The 22399-nt window shown below is 36.1% G+C and overlaps 4 protein-coding genes and 1 pseudogene across 4 annotated transcripts; 1 reads left to right on the forward strand and 4 right to left on the reverse strand.

Moving 5' to 3' along the window:
- Nucleotides 1–1351: 1351 nt before the first annotated feature.
- Nucleotides 1352–6683, forward strand: LOC110758495 (methylthioribose kinase). Its single transcript, XM_021960366.2, has 6 exons — nt 1352–1850; nt 2123–2432; nt 3780–3954; nt 4051–4252; nt 5462–5673; nt 6337–6683. The coding sequence occupies exons 1-6, from the start codon at nt 1665–1667 to the stop codon at nt 6503–6505; spliced, it is 1254 nt and encodes a 417-aa protein (XP_021816058.1). The 5' UTR covers nt 1352–1664; the 3' UTR covers nt 6506–6683.
- A 1687-nt stretch (nt 6684–8370) lies between these two features.
- On the reverse strand, nt 8371–9204 carry LOC110758479 (uncharacterized). Its single transcript, XM_021960352.2, has one exon. It carries the CDS (start codon nt 9165–9167, stop codon nt 8484–8486), a length of 684 nt encoding a protein of 227 aa, XP_021816044.1. The 5' UTR covers nt 9168–9204; the 3' UTR covers nt 8371–8483.
- A 3282-nt stretch (nt 9205–12486) lies between these two features.
- Nucleotides 12487–13504, reverse strand: LOC110758485 (uncharacterized). Its single transcript, XM_021960357.2, has one exon. It carries the CDS (start codon nt 13228–13230, stop codon nt 12550–12552), a length of 681 nt encoding a protein of 226 aa, XP_021816049.1. The 5' UTR covers nt 13231–13504; the 3' UTR covers nt 12487–12549.
- A 104-nt stretch (nt 13505–13608) lies between these two features.
- LOC110758486 (uncharacterized) lies at nt 13609–14591 on the reverse strand (annotated as a pseudogene).
- A 1738-nt stretch (nt 14592–16329) lies between these two features.
- On the reverse strand, nt 16330–19931 carry LOC110758494 (uncharacterized). Its single transcript, XM_021960365.2, has 2 exons — nt 19546–19931; nt 16330–16846 (listed from the first exon to the last, which is right to left on the reverse strand). The coding sequence occupies exons 1-2, from the start codon at nt 19864–19866 to the stop codon at nt 16481–16483; spliced, it is 687 nt and encodes a 228-aa protein (XP_021816057.1). The 5' UTR covers nt 19867–19931; the 3' UTR covers nt 16330–16480.
- Between the last annotated feature and the right edge of the window lie 2468 nt (nt 19932–22399).

Genomic DNA, 22399 nt, shown 5'->3' on the forward strand with positions numbered 1-22399 from the left:
AACTTGAATTTCTAAGTTGGGCTGGATCCGGCAAATCCCCTTTACAAATTACACTCTTTCACTACCGAACAAATAAAAAAGTAATATTTTGCAAGAAGCTCGGATCTCAAGTGGTTAAAAAACAATTACTTATGCACTCGAAGTCCTATGTTCAAGTCTCGTCTCACAATATCACTTGTATAAACAAACAAAATTAGAATATTTTCGGGAAAAAGAAACAAATAAGAAGGAATTTTTTTTTTTTTTTTTTTTTAAAATACAAACGATAGTCTAAACTACAAGGGGGAGGATATCTCACACACACTACTAATGTGCCATGAGAGTTCGAACCTAAGAATACTAATCTACAAGTCAATGCCCTTTTCCACTAGGCTAGACCCATTGACAATAAAATTTATCCTTAGAAATTGATTATACAAATGAGAACTCTCCATAGTGTTTTTAGAACCACTTATTCACTCTAAAAAAGTTATCATGCAATTGCTAATTTTCAAAAAAAAAATATATATCATGCATTTATTTTATATTAACTAAATAAATGAGTGCATAAACTATTATAATATGGCACACTCTACAGCCATTTTCACTTTGAGGGGGGAGGAAGCCACTGTTCTTCCTCCCTTCTCCCCTCCATTTCTCCCTTCTCCTCTTTTCCCCCATTTTAAGAGATAAAATGTTTCCCTTATTTATCTTTGTTTTGTAATGATTTTCCTCCACTCATCACAAACGGATGCGTCTCGACATCGGATCTCCACCTACATTTCAGTGTCGGATCTCTACCGCCATCCTTTCTGCGGTTTCTTCATATTTAAAATAAGTCGCATAGACTCTTTGGATTTTCTGTGTAGTTTTCACATTTCATTTGTTAGAGTTTTATTTGTATTGTTATGACTTAGTTTTTTCAAACTTTATCTATTTTTAGTTTTTCTGAGTTTACATTCTTAATTGGGATGCCTATGCTAGAATTTCTTCAATCATGCATGATCGTTAATGGAGGAGCCTCATATTATCTTAATTTTGATATTAAATCGCTTCATTATTATAATTGCCATTTATAACTCTTTTTTTATTCAATTATAAATGCAATCCTAAAATTTATATTTTAAAAAAAACTATTATAATGGCTTCTTACGACTGTGTGAATAACTAAATAAATGAGTGTATAGACTATTACAATTTACAATGTCTTATTTCGAGTGTGAGAAATTTTTTTTTAAAATTTTATTCTTGAAGGGCATTCCAACATTTAATAATGCAAACAATAAATCTAGTTGGTCAAACGTTACAATAGTTTATATATATAAGGTTAGAGAATTGAGATAAAGCAGGTTTTGTTGGGAGTCAGGTTTTTATTTTATTGGCAAGTTTGAGCATCCTTATTTGTGTTTCAGTTTTTCCTGAATTGGAGAATCCGGTGCCATCCATGCCACAGGGCCAATATCACTTGGCCAATGAGAAAAGCCAGAACCAGACCAGATTCATTGCATTTGCACCAATCAACCAAAAGTCTCCATTTTTCTATTTCGTCGGATAAAAAAGTCCACAACTTTCACCATCCAAAGATTCCAATTCCAACGTTATCGTTATTCAGACCTTTATCTTCTCAGTTCAACCTCTGAACTCTTAACTTTCTCACCCCTCCTCTTCATCGCCGCCACCACACCATGGCCTTCTCTGAGTTTCGCCCACTGGACGAGAAGGTCCTCATAGAATACATAAAGGCCACACCTTCTCTCTCTTCTAAGCTCAACAACAAGCTTGACAACATAACAATCAAAGAAGTGGGTGATGGCAACCTCAATTTCGTCTTCATCGTCGTTGGCTCCACTGGTTCTTTCGTCATCAAGCAAGTAATGGTTTTTCACCTTTTGGGTAGTAATGGATTGTTGGTATTTGATCAAATTTAATTGGATCCAACTCCAAAATGTTCAACTTGGGTTCTAAGCAGTTAATGATTTTTCAACATTTGGGTAGTAATGGGTTTGTGGTATTTGATCAAATATTTCTGGACCCAACTCTAAAATGTTCAACTTGGGTTCCAAGATTTGACTTTGATTGGAGAAAATTAAAATCAGTAAGCTTTTCTTGTCCCCTGACGAAATATGCTGCTGGGTTTTTGCAGGCTCTTCCATATATTCGTTGTATTGGGGAGTCATGGCCAATGACAAAGGAAAGAGCATATTTTGAGGCATTGGCACTGAGAGAGCATGGTGGTTTAAGTCCTGATCATGTCCCTGAAGTTTATCATTTTGATCGGACCATGTCTTTGATTGGCATGCGCTATTTGGAGCCTCCACATATCATACTGAGAAAAGGATTGATTGCTGGAATTGAGTACCCCTTGCTGGCGGACCACATGTCGGACTATATTGCAAGGACTCTGTTCTTCACATCCCTCCTTTATCGTAATACCACGGACCACAAACGAGCTGGTATGTGATGTATTCTTTTAATTGATTATGTTCTGTTTTCACATATTGATCGTGTGCTTTATTTGTTCTCTCATAACATGTTGGAGATAGAATGCATGATCTTGAGATGCTTTAGGTGGAATGTATGTGAAGTTGTGAATCATACATTGCTATGTGAAATATGACTGAATATTTGTCTTGGTCTTGATTGGGTGAGCATTTTAGAATCAGTGTCTTATTGATAATATCTTGTTGAATTCAGTTCCCATTTGAAAAAACTCCATGATTCTGGGGTCTTTTCATGTACTTTTTTCCATTCTATGTTAGAGGATTCAATTTACCCAGTTTTTGAACTTTATAAGATAATTTTGAAAAGTGCACCTACTAAAATTCAAAATTTTACACCGTTGGTGGTACATGTAATAGATACACTAAGTGGTTGATATGAATATGGAACGCGCAATTAGGATAGTTGAGCTAAGTGGTTGATATCGTAGGGAAAAGCATCAGTAAGAAACTTAGCTTTGTATGCTCTTGCTGCTATAAAAACATTTGTTGCCTCTGTAGGATGTATACCATCCCAAAAGATGAACTGGGTCCTGTTCCCGCATGGGATTGTAAAAGGAAGGCATGTGTTCAAACCGTCTTTCACTCCACAACATGAGACGTTAGAATTTGAAAACCTGTGTACCTACTAAAGTTCAAAATTTAATACCATTGGTGGTACATGTAATAGATACACTAATACTTGGTGTATTTTTGGCAAAGATAGGGACAAGAGTGCTGATAATATCTTTTTATCTTGTTCTTTCACGTTGAGAATTTGAAGTTCTTTGCATTTTCGGATTGGGTTTGGGTTGAGCTAGAAACTTGTTCTGTTGGCTGGGGAGTTTCTCCTTGCTGGGGCCAAGAAGAATATAATTAGTGAGTGGTGCAGTTTTTGTTTTCTATTTTGCTTGTGTGGGGTGAAAGAGATAAAAGATTATTTAATGACAAGGTGGAAGAGGAGGATTTTATTCAAGACAGAGTCATATACCTAGCCTCTCTTTAGGCATCATTGTTTAGGGACATTCCTTCCAGTATAATTCATTTAGATTTGGCGGGAGTTTTTAGTGGATTGTAACTTAATTCTCTTCGTACCGTACAGCTGCTAAATGCTTGTTTTGAAATGGACTTCTTATCCTTTTTTTTTTTGGTAACCATATTTCTTTTTACTGAAAAAGTTTATGTTTCCTATCTAAAAGAGAAAAAAGAAAGAGTAAAAGAAACTCAGCCTCAACTTTAGTCTTCTTTTTAATACTGGTGAAGAATATATTTGTCTAGATTTTATATCTGTCATTAACTAATCTGCATGTTTACTTTCTGCAGTTGCTGAATTTTGTGGCAATGTGGAGTTATGCAGGCTTACTGAGCAGGTTGTTTTTTCTGATCCATACAAAATATCTCAATATAACCACTGGACTTCTCCTTATCTTGATTCTGATGCTGAGGCTATACGGGAGGATAATGCTTTGAAGCTTGAAGTTGCTGAGTTGAAATCTTTGTAATGAAACTATCTGATCTTAGTAGCAGATTAGTCTCTATGTGATTGTATCATTTTAAATTGTCATCTGAATGGTCAAGTTGCCTTTTTCTGTAGGTTCTGTGAGAGAGCCCAAGCCCTAATACATGGAGATCTTCACACTGGTTCTGTAATGGTGACTCATGATTCAACTCAAGTTATAGATCCAGAATTTGCATTTTATGGACCAATGGGTTTTGATATTGGCGCTTTTCTGGGTAACTTGATTTTGGCTTTCTTTGCACAAGATGGGCATGCTGATGAGCAGAATGATCGAAAAGTAAGCTCTATTCCATTGTCCTTCACATGTTTTCTACTATTATTTTCTTCTTGATGAATTATTTTCAAGTATTTCGGTTCTTATTACGTGATTTCGTTTTCAATGTGGTATCTGTCTTTTGAATCTGTTAAAGCTATTCTTAGATAATTTGTTTTGGTCAGACATACTATATTGTTAGATAGATAATTAGATACTATATTTATCTAAATTGTTGTTAAATATTTGGTTCTGGAAAAAAAAAAAAATGGTTATTGCTCCCCTATGTCATCTTTCAAGACCTTGCTAAACGTCTTAGCAATTTGATCAAGTTGATCTTCAAGATTTCCCTAATAATTTCATCGTCGTTCATGCTCGTGAGTAGTTTTTCCTATTTGAGTTCTAACCATGGAATACAGTAACCATCCATTTAATCTTGTAGCATGTAAGCATCTGTCTTAATTTCTTTAGTGAAATCAGATGTGGGCTTGTCAGTGTTCATGGTGAAGAACAGACAATATTAATAAAGTTAAAAACTTGATTCTTTTGGCAATTGTTTAGAAACTTTTTTTTTCTCTGTACAGTGTTTAGAAACGTTTTAAATTATAATGAAAGGATAACACTTTGACAAGGTTATCCCAATTCAGTTATCAAAATATAGTCTGCAGAAATTGTGATCATGTATCAATATTCAATAGTGATGTGCTTGGTAGTTGGAATTAGATTTTTTCTTTTGATACCCAGAAATACACCAATCCACTTCGTTGATACAGCTTTGAAGATTAAGATTTGAATGGATGGCATAGACACAGAGTTGGTCCTTCACAGTTTGATGGTGGATTTGAAATTTCTTTAGCTTCAATTGTGAGAGGAAGAACATTGCTGTGTCTGGAATATACAAGTGCTCTTTTTAAAAAAATTTAAAAATACTTTGTGTGTGGGTGTTTCGATACTATTTTGGTTATTGTTGCTGTTTCAATTTTGGTATTTTAAATTTTTTTCATGCTGATGCAAGTGCTAGGCTTTTGACGGACTGATAGCGGGGGTGTTTGTGCAACTGAAACAAACTTCATCTAGTTCTAGTATAATTTCTGAATGTGTAAGGTCCATTTCGAAAACATGTTAAACCTGAGGGTTGTTGGGCAAATAATTCATAGTTTGACTTATTATTTGGCATTGCTTATGTATGGTGTGGGTCTGAGGGTCTTGTATGAAATTCGCTTTATGATGCAGGCATACAAGGATTGGATTTTGAGGACAATTGAAAACACTTGGAACCTTTTCGACAGAAAATTCGTTGCACTATGGGATACAAACAAGGATTCTGGTGACGCATATCTTCCTGCGATTTATAACAACCCTGGGCTTCTACAGCTTGTGCAAAAGAAATTTATTAAAGATCTGCTTCATGACTCCCTTGGTTTTGGTGCTGCGAAAATGATAAGGTGAGACAGCAGACTACAGATTTCTTTATTTCTAGTATATGTTGTCTTTGCCTTGTGTTTACCAATTTGGCTTCCCAGAATGTTGAATAATTCATTATCATAGTTTAATAAATATCTCTATTTATCCGTTGTTCAAGTCATTTGGTAACTTACAAGTTCATTTTAATACCAAAGAGGGCAGCTTCTAGACCTGGGAAGACATGAGATGGATTAATTATGATATAATAGTATGTGTTTGCCACCAAGACTCTTTTTCTTTTTCTTTCTCAGTTGAATGTTGAGCAAATACCACCCTTGTAGACGAGAAACTTGGACCAGAAAAACTCGAGCTCAAAATAAATATTTCAAGTTGAAGGATGGGTTACTGGAACAAATACCACACACACAGATGTGTTTTATGCGGTCTCACTGATTTTCCATGCAGTCAGTGTACTCAATGGCAATTGGAAATCTGCATATAAATATGTAAATTCATTAATATGAATACATATATATTTTTATGGGTATATATATATATATATATAATGCACATTCTGTTTCATACTTAGCTCATGTGGGATTTGTTCGATTCTTTGTGGTCTTTAAATTCGTTGTTGAAATTACCAATCAAGAAACTATGGATTTGATTTCTGTAATAATGCTTTTAATTTGTTCTTTTGACAGGAGAATCGTTGGTGTTGCACATGTTGAAGATTTTGAATCAATCGCCAATGCTAGCAAACGGGCAGGTTGTGAGCGTCGGGCTCTTGAGGTAGCAAAGTTGCTTCTTAAGGAGAGGAGAAAGTTTCAGGGCATTGCTGAAGTTATTTCAGCCATTCAACAAGTCCAGTAATAACTAATGAGTAATGAGGGTTTATGTTTGAAATAGGAGTCTTCTAAAAAGAAAAATATACAGATTTTTGGTGTGGCTGTGTGCTGCTTGTACCTTTTGCTCTGGCCCTGACCATGACCATATCAAATAAAGGACATGGCTCTTTCAGGTCTTTTTATATAATATGTGCTTTTGAGTCTCTGGCCTGTGATTCTGTTAATGCTTATCTGTTCCCAAACTATGTGATCCAAATCTCCAGCCCTTCTCAACTTCTCTTCCTCCGTCTCTTTCAGCTACATGGGTTTTCTTTTCCCTTAAAAAGGGTTTTTTTCTTCTTTTTTTCTTTTTGGATTGGTGGTGGAGAAGATAGAGCATACTATGAAATGATGACTTGATTTAAGCCTGCGTATATGTACATTTTATGGTATTGAATTGATAAGTGGGTATATATCTGCCATCTGATAAAGCGATGATATGTAAATTCTATCTTTTAAAATTACGCACTTGCAATTTTAAAAGCGAGAATTTTGTTGATGATATGTAAACCGTCAAAGTTGAAGGTGTCAAAAGACCAGCCTTCACAAGTAATAGATCGCCATCCATCAACAGAAACTAGAAGAACTAGATCACAATTTTCATCAACTTGTGTATAATATAAGGAGCCAAACATTTTTTGTCCATGGGCTTACGGCACGTCAGTGTCCCACGTCAGAAGGCCAATGTCATCACTTATGCTAGCAGGAGGAGAGCAATGTCGTCTACTAGTCTTGTGGTGAGACTTGGGCAGAGGGAGATGGACCTGCAAATTAAGAGAAACACTTGTGGGAATAGCATTGTTTTGCTATCTCTGATCAATCGCGACATGCCATACGTGACAATTTTTTCACATGACAATCCATGATTTATTGGGGATAACAAACAATACTATCCCGTTTCATACAAGTTTTTCTGATAAATTACAATCAAGCCCAAAAATCCTTCAATACACAAAAAGATTTTGTCCCACATTGGTAAAGGATGAGCATTATGTATTGGAAGATAGTGTGGAAATTTTTCTTTCAAGCGTTAGGACAGGGTTTTTTTTTTCTTTCAAGCGTCCAAGTGGGTTTAGGAAAGGAGTTTTTTTCTTTCAAGCGCCCGGGACCATTTAAGGGTTTTTTTTTCTTCCTTTCAATAATTTTTCGTCCTTTTGCATTAATTCCCTGAGGGAAAGGGTAGAAATTGGTTGAATTGTCATTGTAGTCTCTTACAATTCTTGTAGAGCATAATAGACATCTCAAACTTTCTTAAATGGTCCCGGGCAAGGGATTATTATAAGCATAGTAGAACAGTAGCATATCTTAATTCCCAACTGTTTTGTGCAATGCAATAGGTTATTATTATTATTATAATTAGGAAATTTACTGCACTTCAAATAAAATTAAAAATTAGCTTTGCGAGATCTAATGCAGATAATATTCTGAAGAGATAAAGCTAGCTCCAATAGTATTTTTGGACCGTCGGTCTGAGATAAGTTATGATCAGCAAAAGACAAATATAACCAGACAAGTTCTTTGCCGGAGACAAGAGGGCTTTGACAAATTTTGTCATTCTGATGACTTGAGATTTTGACCATTGAAACTACATTTTGAAGGCAGATTACCAAGAACCAAATCCATATACATACATGCTAGTTAGTTGTTAATCTACTAGCTTATACTTTAGTGCCGAGAACTGCAAATTGATTAGAGTATAGTTAAGGCCAAATACCCAAAATTCTCTAGCTCAATATTATGTCTTAGCCTGACTTTTAGATAATTTGACATGTTATATTATCAGATTATGAATCGTCAATTAAGCCGATTCTTATTTAATTTTGTACGTAATTTAGATTGATAATTTGACAATATATAAATTGTGCACATACACACGTACATTCTTATTAAGACAATTTATTTATTAATAATACAACATTTTATTCACTTAAATCAGCCCTTGGCCTGCACGCCCTTAATGTTATCTAGTTTCCGTACTTGGCCTTGTACTCGGTCCAGAGCTGATCAACGTTCTTCCCCAGCAAATCAACAAAATAATTAGGACTATAACCACTCCTCAATTTCTTATTCAATTCTGCCACAAACCCATTTCTCAGGCCATTCAAATAGTCCAAAAACCTAGCAGTGACATCATACCCCTGGTCCCACTTGTTCCCCTGACCTGGCTGAACCCAATGACCTGGCACAAACCCTGCCTTGAGCCTCACGTAATCAGCAATGCCTTCAATCAAACCCCCTGGGGCTTGACCGTTCCCATTCCATTGCCACACGTGCGTTGACTCGTGATAAAGCACACCGGTGATCTCCTTCTTCACATCGCCTGAGTAGCCAGCTATGTAGCCGGCGCTGACGTGGATCTCATTGTTACTAGCAAATGCGACGCCGTCCATGTTTTCAACGATCAAGCTGACTTTGTCCACGCTCTTCCTATCTGCGGCTGTGTTTTGCTGGAATACCCTCCAGATGAAGTCGGCGGCGGAGATCAGAGTTTGCCTGCTGTACTCAGCTCCGATGTCGTTGTTGAAGCGGACGCCGCCGGGGCTTGTTCCCGCGTTGTTGGTGACGACGTAGTCGACTGCATGGGTGCCACGAAGGGGCGCTGCGGCTAGTATTAGGAGCAAGGAGAGGAAACAGATAGGGTGAGCCATGGTTATTTGGTTTTGGGTTGTACAAATTATGTGATTTTGCTCTATGGTTTATATAGAGAGTAATGTGTAGTATTTCAAGGTCAACAATTATTATTTTTTCACTTGGGGTGAGTCTTCTAGATAATATAAAGATCAAGTTAACTTTTGATTTTTCTCATCTTTAATTTCTTTAATTTATCTTATTCTTAACAACTACACCATTTTTTTAACATTTATTTTCATATATCTATAAATTCTTCTATGCGGATATTCGGAGGTTATGATGGTGCAAATATCATGTATTTTATACTACCCCTCCATACTTTCCTCCTTATTTATAATGGCATATGCATAATAATAACATGATGTGCAGACATCAGAATAAGAGAATAACTATATATTCATTAATGTTATAACACGAATATACTTTATGTTCACGAAATATCTATTAAGTCATCTACTCATATTATAACATATGACTTAATAACATCATATGTCAGTGTGAAAAGTTTAATGATCCTGATTATTATCCTTAGTGAGAAGAAAAAGCGGGAGACCCTGCTCTCTCCACGTATCCTTATTGCACCTGCTATATGTTATCTGAAAGTACTTATGACTACACCTAAAAATATGGACAGCTATAGATCATTGACCTTGACTTGGACCCGGGCTTTTCTGCCGGCTAGAATTGAAACCCAGCTGGTTCATTATAGGTAATGTTGATGGTCATGGTGATGTGATTTCATATTATGCCTAGCTAGTTAAATATTGGTTTAGTTAGGACGTTTGTCAGTTTGTATTTGGAATAACACACAAAGCAAAACCCATAACAAGAGGACCACAAAATTTTAAAAAAAAACCACGAGCCACTACGGAACGTCTCAAAATAATAACAGGAGATTCAGAAGATGAAATTTCGCCCATAAAGCATTGCTTTCCATTTACTGCAATAACTAATTAAGGCTCCGTTTGATAACTATTTTAATTTTAGTTTTTAGTTTTCATATTTTGTGAGAGATTATAAAGGGAAAAGAGGGAGCATGAAAGTGAGAATGAGAGTGGAGATGTGATTAAAAGGGGAGATAAGAGGAGAGAATGAGAGGGAATAGTAACAAAAGTGAAAACAAAAACAAAAACTGAATTCTATTTGAAATTGTTTTCACTTTCAAGTTTTTGTTTTCAATTGTGTTACTCCTCCCTCCTATTCTCCCCCTCATCCTCACTCCCACTCTTACCCTCATTTTCCTGTATACTCTATTACAAAAAATAAAAACTAAAAACTAAAATTGAAACGATTATCAAACGGGCCTAATAACTTGCCCAAGTTGACTGATTAATTTCGCTACAAGGAAAGTCTTGGTCAATGAAACCGGCTCGTAAAAAGCAATAATGGATCAAGCCTTGGTAACTTTGGAGAATCGTCATTATCTTTCATCTAGATTGGATCATGATTCATGACATAGTTGACCCAAGGGTGATCAGAGCCAAAAAGTCAGCCTCATCAAAGGCTTGCAGCCCACCGACACTTTGAAACTTCAGCGCAGCTCAGTGAACCGGCGATCCGATCTAGAACCTGCCAATGGGTCAAGTCATCCCAATATTTAATGCAATAGAAAATTACCAACCATGTAGAACCCCATGAATTTTGATCCTTTAACTAGAACCCCCGTTACCAATCCTATGTTGCATGCAATGGCCATTTGTCCTGAATAATATGCTTTAAACTCTGTAATTTGTCATAATTTCATCACAATGATCTTTAAACTCTCCTTAACAAGTGTGGCACATGTTGAATCAACCGTTGGTGCCTTAGTATACAATAGTTTCGAACTCTTTTCTTTTTTTCTCATTGGGAAAATATTTTTTTACTAGCTAGGGCGCGGCGGGAACCAGTTCTCCAACGAAGGCGGGAATATTAAAATAAATTCAACGTGGGGATGGGAATGGCATATAGACCCATTGTCATCCCTACCGCTGATGATAGCAAACACATGGAGGTTATTGTATTGCCAAGGAGAGGAGTCTTAAGATATTACTGAAATAGGTTGTGGCAGTTAGGCCCAACTCTGGGATAATACTCTAAACCCTTGTAACTCAATCCTATAAATGGCCATGATCGTATCAAATAAAAACATGGCTCTTCTGGTTATTTTATATAATATATATACCCCACTTGTGTGCTTTGAGTGAGTTCTTATTGTCCATGTGAAATGATGACTTGAGTTATGTATTATAATTAGGGTATTTGGTCACTGACAAAAAAATTTAGTCAAATTGATCACCGTGTTTTCCTAAGTTTACAATTTATAGATATTCCTTTATCTTCAATTAAGTGCAGTTTTTATTTTTATTTGTTTTCCTCACAATTCCAATTTCAACCCAAGATTTTCCCCAATTCGTTAAACCCTAATAACACAATATACCCTTACTTGTTGAGGTAGATGAAGAAGATTGAACGTGCTTCGTAAAAAAATAAAAATAATAACTACACCGTTAATGAAATGTCTATAAATTGTACTTTGGGAAACACAGTGATTAATTTGGCTAAATTTTTTTCTCAGTGACCAAATTGAATTTTCGTGCAACACCCAGTGACCAAAAAGTTATTTAACCCTTATAATTATAAATGGATTTTTTTTCTTTCTAGACTCTGAAATAATGATGACTTAAGTTTAGCCATAAGTACATGTAGATTTTATGGTAGAGATAATATAAGTGCGTATCTGGTGGGAATATTATTCCACTCATAATATGATGAAGTGATAAGGCTTCTTCCTAGTGAGTTTTTTTTTTTTTTTTTTTTGGACTTAGTTGCAGGCTTAATTATTATTATTGCTAGTAGTGTGATGACAAGAAGTAACTTTTTGCAAGACCTAATGCAGATATGTGATATTTGAAATGGATTTGTTCATTCATTTGTGGTGGAAAAAATTGAGGCCCAATGAAAGTTCATGTCATCCTGGAACCGTTCAGTTTTTCGTTGGTGGAAAATAACGAATGTCCAACGGCAAATGTCTATTGAAACTTGATTATAATTTAATATAGTCTATGGAAACTTATCCAAAATTCTTTGGCTCAAGCATATAAGCCTTGTGGCTAAGTATCCCAGGTTCTGAGATAATCAACCAGCAGAATCCCATAAATTGGCTAATAAGATTCTAAGTAAGAATAATGTCAAGAAGAGTAATGTTTTTTTGTTAGACAGTTTTCTTGTTAGACAGTTTTCGGCACGTTATGTTATCATCATTTTATGAATTGTTGATTATACGGATTCTTATCATGACAAAAATTTAATAGTCTGATAACATACACATCAAAGTGAAATGATATTTTAATCGAGACAATTTATTTCTCTAATAGACTCGTACAACATTTTATTCACTTAAATAAGCTAGACCAGCTTTTAATTTTGTGCGTACTTGGCCTTGTAATCACTCCAAAGCTGATCAACATTCTTCCCCAGCAAATCAACAAAATACTTAGCACTATAACCACTCCTCAATTTCTTATTGAGTTCTGCCACAAACCCACTTCTCCGACCATTCAAATAGTCCAAAAACCTAGCAGTAACATCATAGCCCTGGTCCCACCTATTCCCTTGCCCTGGCTGAACCCAATGGCTTGGCACAAACCCTGCCTTCAGCCTCACGTAATCAGCAATTCCTTCAATCAAACCCCCAGGAGCTTGACCATTCCCATTCCACTGCCACACGTGCGTTGACTCATGATAAAGCACACCGCTGATCTCTCTCTTCACATCGCCTGAGTAACCAGCTATGTAGCCAGCGCTGACGTGGATTTCATTGTTGCTAGCATATGCAACCCCGGTTATGTTATCAATTATCAAAGTGACCTTTTGTACAGTCTTTCTATCAGCGGCTGTGTTTTGCTGGAACACCCTCCAGATGAAACCAGTGGAACAGATTAGGGTTTGCCTGCTGTACTTGGCTCCGATGTCGGTGTTGAAGCGGACCCCTCCCGGGCTTGCTCCGGCCTTGTTGGTGACGACGTAGTCGACTGAATGGGTACCATGAAGGGCAGTTGCTAGTGTTAGGAGGAAGGAAAGGAAGAAAATATGCGCCATATTTGTGAGATTAAGTTAAGCTTTGGTTTATATATATATATAGAGAGAGAGAGAGAGAGAGAGAGAGAGAGAGAGAGAGAGAGAGAGAGAGAGAGAGAGAGAGAGAGAGTAATGTACCACTATTTTTATTCCCCTTTCAAGTTAATTTTTTGTTTGTCTCATCTGTTTTTAAATTCCCTCTTCTCCTATTCTTAACCACTCAAACTTTCTTTATTCCCTTCTTCCCAGTCGACATGGTCCATGTTAGTTTCTATTATTTATGCCTAGCTAGTCATCATTTGTTGTTAATTGGTTTAGTTAGGACGTTTGTCACTTTGCATTTGAATTACCTAATGCAAAAAAACAAACAGAAAAACCAATAAAAAGCAGACAAAAACGAAAACAAAGATTCAGGACAATTTATTTATCTAATGGACTAAGATTACAACATTTTATTCACTTAAATCAGCCCTTAATTAGGTGTGCAGGCCTCTAATTTCTGGCTAGTATCGGTCACCTTTCAACGTTTTGCATACCTGAGCTTGTACTCAGTCCAAAGCAGACCAACATTCTTCCCCTGCAGCTGAACAAAATAATCATCGCTATAACCAAGCCTCATCTTCTTGTTCAATTCTGTCACAAACCCATTTCTCAAACTCTCCAAATACTCCAAAAACCTAGCAGTGACATCATAGCCCTGGTCCCACCTATCCCCAACTCCCGGCTGGGCCCACTGACTCGGTATAAACCTTGACTTCATCCTCACGTAATCTGCAATTCCTTCAACCAAACCCCTCGGGGCCTTTCCATTCCCATCCCATTGCCATACATGTGTTGACTGATGGTAAATCACACCGTTCATTTCGTTTCTCTGTCCCTCCACATCCGCTGCTGGGTAGCTTAGAATGTACCCAGCACTTACGTGGATCTCATTGTTGCTTGTATTTGTATAAGCCTCTCCCTTCATGTCTTCAATGGTCAAGGTGATATTGTGCACGCTCTTTCTATCCTCGGGAGTGCTTTGCTGGAACAATCCCATATGAACTCGGTGGCGGAGATTAATGTTAGCATGCAGTAGTTGACTCCGATATCTTTTTCGAAACGGTCCTGGTTATGGATTCCCACGGTGACGTCATTGACAAAGTATTCCATGTCAAAGGCGCCATGGACGAGGCCTGCTGCTAATGTTATGAAGAAAAGGAAATAAATAACGCGAACCATAGTTTTTGAAAGTAAAATGATTTTTTTGGCTTTTGGGTTCTGTAGAATGTACTATTTTGCTCTTGGTTTATATAGGAGCCTAACTATAATGCTATAAAACAAACTCTCATTCATGAGATTTGAACTCAACCCGAAAAGTGGGAAATTTCTCGGTGATTGAGCGATTTTGTTGTTCAAAGTTCACACATAAAATACAATTTTTACTTGTAATTTCAGTTCTTGTTACCCATAATATTAAAGGCACCAACTATTTTCCTGACTTTTGATAATCCATCAATTTAGTTGGTGGAAATACACGATTGGTGACGGCAATGTTTCTGTTGCAGCTTGATCATTCATGCTGCGCCCTGCAAGTTATGCGCCTGATTGCAGAGTCACATTTCTTTTGTGGTCATGTTCAGGTCTTAAAACCTTAATTACTCAAAAGACTTGTTAGAATATAAAATAAAATAATTATCGGTTTTGTTTTGGGCATGTGTTGATCAACAAACTTTATCCTTGAGATTTAATTTCGAATTCCTGAAATAAGTTGAGCTCCATGTGTTCATGTCAAGAGTTACAACTTGACATTTGATCAAATAAACCAGAGAAGCCGTTGGCCCTAGATGTGCCTCTTTTTTGGTTTCTTCTTTTAACAAGAGTTTGATGTGACCAAATCCAAATACTTATGTTAGTTGAGTTTACATGGTGCAAGACTAAATATTGATAAGATTTTGACCCCAAATTATTTTTAACTGTATCATCTTAAATACATAAGATGATTCTAAGTGAAAAATAGTTTTCCAAGTAAAAAAGAAAAGGCTTAATTATTGTTTTATCCTATGGAACGGGAGCTTGGTCTCACTTTATCTATTAAAACTGAAATTTTCTCACTTAACTTCTAGAATCTCTAAAAATTGCAGAAAGTTTCACTTTACCACTTTCGTCTATTTTCATCCACAAAACCTTAAATGTGCTGGCATGGAATTTTAATAATTTTAGCTATTAAAAAACTTTAAAATCCAAATTAAATAACTAATAATAATTTTTATATTTTTATATTTTTTAGAGTAAACAAACCCCCTCCATGGCAGAGAAATTGCCCACTTGAGCCTTCAATTTCAGTAAAAATACCCACTTGAATCTGGTGGATTGAGGCTATCAAACAAAATTAGGGTCTGATGATAATGATGGAGTTGGATGGAGACCAAACAAATTTTTTCTTCGATTTTAACCTTGACTTGGTAAGGCTTTAATATGTGGGGCAGCTATATCATTGACCTTGACTTGGACTCGGGAATTTTTTTTTTTTTTTTTTTCTGCCGACTTGACCCAGCTGGTTATTGATAATTTTGATAACTTGACGGTCATATGTAGCATCTCTTTCTCTCGTTCCCACCATATCTAGGTCGCAAAATTCCTTAGTCTATTTTAATTATTTTATTATGCCTAGTCCTAATTCGAATTTTGTTTTCCGTAGAATATTTATTCATATACAAAACAAATATAAGCCAACATGGTCTAGCATAGTAAAAAATAGCTTATATTTGCAGACTATAGAGGTCTTAGGTTTCAACTCTCATGAAAACTTGGTTATGTGTTTGAGAAACCTCCACCCCTCCCATGTAATTTAAACTATCGCTTGTACTAAAAAAAAAAAACAAATAGAGAAAACCCTCCATGAACAAAAGATTTAAAACCCACCACACATAAAGCTTTTTTTTAAAGTATATTCTAGTCCAAATTCCAGGTTCATGATATTACATCTACATCTGCTGATGGAGAGTGATCGAGGAATTAAACATCAAATATATATATATATATATATATATATATATATGCAAGTCAGCAATATGAAAATAATGTGATAAAATAAAAGTACATGTTATTTTAGCATTAATAAAAAAACAGCTGTCTAAATAATGAAAACTTTTCCAATATTAATGCATCAACAATATAATTTTACTCTCACAAATTATTTGGATTTTTTATTATCTAATTTATTTTAGTCCAACTGTGGATACAAAAACCACATCTTATTTGTTCGAATTATTTTAGTGCACATGGTTAATTAGTTTGCAAATTTAGCTTTGTAGTCGGTCCACAGCTGATCAACTGTCTTCCCAAGCAGCTCCTGAAAGAAGTTGTCACTGTAGCCATCTCTCATCTTCTTGTTCAGTGCAGCCACAAACCCTTGTTGAAGATCATTGCAATAGTCCAGGAACCTTGCAGTCACTGAATAACCTTCATCCCACCTTTGACCTTCACCCGGCTTTGCCCATCCATTGGGCACATAATCCGCCTTCAACCTCACGAAGTCTGCAATCCCTTCTATCAATCCAACAGGAGCTTGACCCTGTCCATTCCACTGCCATGAATGTGTCATCTCATGGTAAAGTACCCCATTGAAATCTGTTTTGATATCACCCTGTATGCCCTGGACACAAGGTATCAAATATTATACAACAATAACAATATGAGGTTAAAAAATACAGAAATATTAATATCAGTTTAAATATCAACAATCGCAAACAGTCCCAATGAAAAAGGACCTTGATTTGTAGATGAGTAGTCTTAGGTTCGATAACTCATTCTTCTTAACTTTGGCAAATAAATAAATAAATAAAATAAGGTAATTTTCACTTTATTACCCTGAAGTTTACTAAGTTTCAGCTTTTAGCACATAAATTTTTTTTCGTCTCAGTCGCATACAGAGAGTTGATCTTCATACCACTTTCATAAATGTCGTCAGTCTTTCCATTAACAAATCTGTTAACTGCTGATCTGGAAATAGATGGGCCCACAAATAATATATATAAAAAAAAGTATTAAAAAAAACTTATCAATCTTTTTGAAAAATAAAAATAAAACTTAAGTAAATAATAAAATAGTATTAAATAAATAAATGATAAAGCCTAAAAATACTTTTCAAAAAACCCCTCCAGCCGCCCCCCTCCTTCTTCCCCAAACTCAATATTTAGACATGCTAAAAGATACCTACTGTAGCATAACTTTGATAAAATTTGGAAAACCCAGAAACAAATGAACATAATTAACAAACTAAACAAATTAATTCAGATAATAGAAATAAACTGGAGGAATGGGAGAAGGCAGGGCCAAGGATCCTCAAGTCGCAGGTGGGAATTGCAGGGAATGATAGCATTCTTGCCGCACTCGATGAGATCTGATCTGCTGAAGATCTGGAGATCTAAGCTAACATACTCAATGCCTCAGATGCCTGCAAAGACGCGTTGGAGAAAAGATGGCTTCGCAGCTCCACTAAGCTACCATAGACGACCTTCTCATCTCGAGCTACTATAATCGGATTGAATCAGAAAAACACAACCGTAATCGAAGAAGACGACGATTCTGACGGCGCCGTCAGATCGCCGAATGCTCGTCGGAAAATTAATCGACTAGTTTCTCTCTGAGATCGCCTCCGACGCGAAGGAGAGGGTGAGGGTGAGGCGGCGACAAGAGGTTGGGGTGGAGGTGGGCAGCGGCTTGGCGGTGAGGGGAGGGGGGGTGCTAGATTATTGTTTATTTATTTAATAATGTTTTCTGATTTATTTATTTATTTATTTTTTTTTTTTTTTTGAAAATTAGCGATTTGGGGAGGGGGGCTCTTTTCCAGGCTTTTCCTGGGATTCGAAGGGTGACCAAGGGGGGGAAGGGGGAGGGACCTCACCACTGAGGGAAACCCCTTAGTCAATTTAATTAATAATATTGTTGGCCATGTAGCACCATATGAGTGGGTCTATGTATTGCCATATCAACAGTTAATAGACTTGTTGACTGAAAATCAACTTTTTGTATGCAATTTAGATGAAATTTTTTTTAGAAAATTTGGCATAAGTCCAATTATGAGGAGAGATTTTGGGTGCAATCCACGCAGAAATTGTTGTTGATCCAAGTCCTTTGACTTTTGTGCCACATAAGATTACATGCCTTTTTCAATTTATTGATATTTACTTTTATTTATTTATTATTTTTTGTTCCAGTTATGCACCTAAAACATAAATAAGGTAAATTATGAATTCATAAAATTGGTAAGTTATTGATTTGTAGGATATTAATTATCATAGTTGATTTGAATTTAATTGCAAATCTATTTATTGAATTCTGAAATTTTCCCAAGGTATACTGACATCAAAATTTGTAATCAGAGTTCATAAAAACTTCATACCTTAACAATAGGTAAGGTACCTATGCATACACCTCGTATGCAGTATGCAGGTAATTAAACCCATAAATTACCTCTGGTTCAGGTAATTAAATCCATAAATTACCTCTATAGTCTAGGTAGTTCTACCCTCTAGCCCAGCTAATTGAACTCATATAATATCTTGGTATGGATCTTTAAACTCAACTAAGATAAAAATTCATACAAAATTTCTTTGGAATTTAAAAAAAAAAAAAATACACTATTACATGGAAGACATGTACGTATGTATATAAATATGAAGCTCCAGAAAAAACTGCTTAAGAAAACTAAAAAAAAAAAACACTTACCTGTAAGGTAGGTACATATATACCTATATGTATTAACATTATTTACCTGTATGTCAGATACATAATTTAATGTGGGTGCTTGTCTGATCGATTGGTATAATATGTGAGTCTTTACTTTTTATTGATTAAATTGTATTTTATCTATATATTAGGAATATTATCAAGGAAAAAAATTCAAATTTCAAATTTTGGAATTCAATTACAAGGAAATAATGCATTAAATTTATATTTTCAATGTGTTTTTCTTATTTACCTTAAAGGGTAAAATCGACACAACAAAAAAGTAATAAACGTCAAAGGACCTACATCTAAAACAAAAAACGCGAAGACTAGACCCAATGACAGCTAATCGTTTTGGATCTAGATCTAAGAAGCCCAACAAATTTCATATATACTAAAGGCTAAAACTCTGTAAACTTAAGAGTAATAAAGTGAAAATTACCCAATAAAATATCAACAAGGAAAAAAAGTCACCATGAACTCATAATTCACTCCTCTCGCTGCTCATTCATTAAATTGACAAAAATGAGTGCATGACGACTTTATGAAGTGTAAATAATAACTAAAAAAAATTGAATCGAAAGTAATACCATAAATATATGAAAAACATTAACAAAAGTTTACCTCAATGTATTTAGCCGCGACATGAATCTCATCGTTGCTGGAAAATGCAATGCCATCGATGTCTTCCACAAACAAGCTCACGCGTGGCACGTCCCTTCTATCTGCCGGTGTAGTTTGCGCGAAGAGGTTCCAAATGAAATCTGTGGCGGTTCCCATTGTTTGCTGGGTGTAGTCCAACCCCAGCTCATTTGTAAAGCGGATACCGCCGGGGGTGTTCAGGGCCCGGTTTTCGACGACATATTCGACAGCATGGGCCCCATGCAAGGAAGCTAGGGCAAGGAAAGAGGCAAGGATAAAAAAAGAGAGAAAGCGAGCGGCCATAGTGTTTGTAATAACAGTGAGTGAGTTTGGAGCTAGTTTAGGTTTTGTATACAGAAAATTGTCCTTGGCAGGTTTATATAGAACTCTATTTACAATCACTGCTTTGACTTTTCAATTTTTTGCCGTGTCCTTGGGTTGTGACTTTCCTCTCAGATTTTTTGCCGTGTCCTAGGGTTGTGACTACATCTTCGTCATACTAAAGCATTGAAACAAGTCTTCTTCTTGTACTAGAAACGGTTCCTCACAAATAAATTCTTATTAATTGTACAAAATTTATGGTCCATGCATTCATATATATATGAATGCTTTTCTTAAGGTCCAGCTTTCGTTTTGGCTAACCATATTTTACGTCATTAAGATTTGGAGTCATCATCAAATTGGTCACGATGTTTTAATTTTATCAATTTACACAATACCGTTTTAAAATTCAACCATTGTCATTGACTCTATGAACAGGTTTATATATAACATTCAACATTATCTCCAATCACGACTTGACTTTTTTGATCTTTTGTTGTGTCGTAGGGTTGGGACTTTCCTCTCAATTTTAGAAAGTCTCTCCACTGCATTTTCATCATACTAAATCAAGTCTTCCTTTTTTTTTTCTTTTTTTTTACACACAATATATTACTTTAATCTATAAAAAAAAACTGAGATGAAAGAGAGGAAAAAAAGAAACAGAGAAACAGAGAAAGAGAAAGGAGATGAGAGAAAAAAAGAGAGATAAGTAATGGAGAGAAAGAAAGTGATGGGTAGAGAGAGAGAGAAGAAGAAGAAGAAGAAGAAGAAGAAGAAGAAAAAAGGGTGAAGATAGATGGGGATGGAATGGAGTGGCGGGGGAGGCTGGGAAGAAAGAAGTAGAGAGGAAGAGAGAGAGAGAGAGAGAGAGAGTGAGAGGGGAAATATTAAATAAAAGGAAAGAAAGAGGGAGAATAGGAAAAATAATAAAAATAAATAAAGAAGATGGATATTATTCGGTCCGTATGACACCAAACGGGATGAGAAATATGGAACCGGTGTCGTGCCAAACAGAAATGATATGATACGGTATCATACCGTTTATTATGCAACACCGAACAACACAGTATGAGATTGGCACAGTTTGGGTTCAATATTGATTTTCCAGTTTTGATGCCCAGGCCTTGTGCTAGCTAGGACAAGAAGAAAGGCATATGGTTGGGATTTTTGGATCGATTGAGGAAGTGTGAAGCAAATATGGATTTTGTCAAGATTTATATTTACTTTAATGTTTTATTTATATTTTTAGAATAAGTTATCAATCATGATATTATTTTTCTAATATGATTTTAATTAGGATTTTTATTATTTTCTTGTTAGCTAAGTTTTAGGAATATTCTGGAACCTAGGATTTCCAACGGTTTTAGAATTTCTTTGTTTTCTATTTAAGTCAACTCATGATATTGTATTGCAGGTTAATTCATCTTATTATCAATCAAATATCTTTGAGTTTTACTCAATTTCTGGTGGATTCCGACTTGTTACTTGTAAGGTTATTGTTCGATCTCCCCTATTTTCCTATATCTCGCTATGTCAAGTAATGTATATATCTATATGGGTTAATTACTGTAGACGTCCGTGAACTATAGCGCCAGTTGCAATTGGGTCCGTGAACTAAATTTTGTGGCAATTTGGTCCTTTAATTAGATAATAAGGTGCAATTGGGTCCTGCCACAACTGAATCCGTCGAAATAACCATGTGAGTGTCACGTGCTCTTGTTGTTCGGGGTATTTTCGACTTTTCGTCGTTTTGAACAAAACAAAATAGGAAGAACAAGAAAGAACAGAGACAACAATGGCACCCAAAACCCAGAAAAACCCACAATTCCATTTGATCATTCAATCCCCACATAGCAAAACCCAAAACCCAGAAACCAAAATCAACCGAAAGCAACCCTTCAAAAATAATAATGTCCATTTCTTATTTGATCACAGGATTGAGCCTTGTGCCTTGCAGTGCTGCTGGCTTCTTGTGTGAGCCAGAGGTTTTCGTTTTAACAGATGCTTTTATTTACCAACAAGAAATGAAATTGCAGCAGCCTTGTTAGAGGGGCAGGGCACCTATATTATTCCCAAAACCATTTCTAACAAGAAAAACTTCGAGACCCATTTCCAACCATCAGCACCAGAGGCTTGGCATCAACAACAACAAAGATAAGCATCCAAAGAACACTCAAACCAACGGCGGGAGAGAGAACTTGCAAAACATGACAAAATGATTGCCAAGCCAGACCCTTTCCCCTGCTTTCCAGCCATCGAATGCCGCCGAGTGGTCACACCGAATCTAGTCGCAGCAATCGACGCAGATCACTCGTCGCCGTGCCGTTCCTTCCCAAAAAAGCAGGCAAAGGCACTGAGCTCGGCGGTGGAGACGTGTAGAAGGCGCTCGATCCAGCGTAAATCGCATCCATGACCTTGAATTCTGCAACCTTAATCTGCTTCTGTACGGTCTCCGGGTCGGGGCCCAAACAGTCCGTCGATCCCAGTACCAAATCTGGAACATCTTCGCTCTTTG

Source organism: Prunus avium, chromosome 8 (assembly GCF_965620075.1).
Source record: "Prunus avium chromosome 8, drPruAviu1.hap1.1, whole genome shotgun sequence".
NCBI lineage: Eukaryota > Viridiplantae > Streptophyta > Magnoliopsida > Rosales > Rosaceae > Prunus > Prunus avium.

Coding starts and splice junctions, on each gene's coding strand:
- LOC110758485 (XM_021960357.2), bottom strand. CDS start 13,230: ATGGCGCATATTTTCTTCCTTTCCTTCCTCCTAACACTAGCAACTGCC.
- LOC110758494 (XM_021960365.2), bottom strand. CDS start 19,866: ATGGCCGCTCGCTTTCTCTCTTTTTTTATCCTTGCCTCTTTCCTTGCC. Junction 16,847..19,545: donor TCGCGGCTAAATACATTGAG/GTAAACTTTTGT, acceptor CCTTGTGTCCAG/GGCATACAGGGTGATATCAA.
- LOC110758479 (XM_021960352.2), bottom strand. CDS start 9,167: ATGGCTCACCCTATCTGTTTCCTCTCCTTGCTCCTAATACTAGCCGCA.
- LOC110758495 (XM_021960366.2), top strand. CDS start 1,665: ATGGCCTTCTCTGAGTTTCGCCCACTGGACGAGAAGGTCCTCATAGAA. Junction 2,433..3,779: donor CACGGACCACAAACGAGCTG/GTATGTGATGTA, acceptor TACTTTCTGCAG/TTGCTGAATTTTGTGGCAAT. Junction 3,955..4,050: donor GTTGCTGAGTTGAAATCTTT/GTAATGAAACTA, acceptor CTTTTTCTGTAG/GTTCTGTGAGAGAGCCCAAG.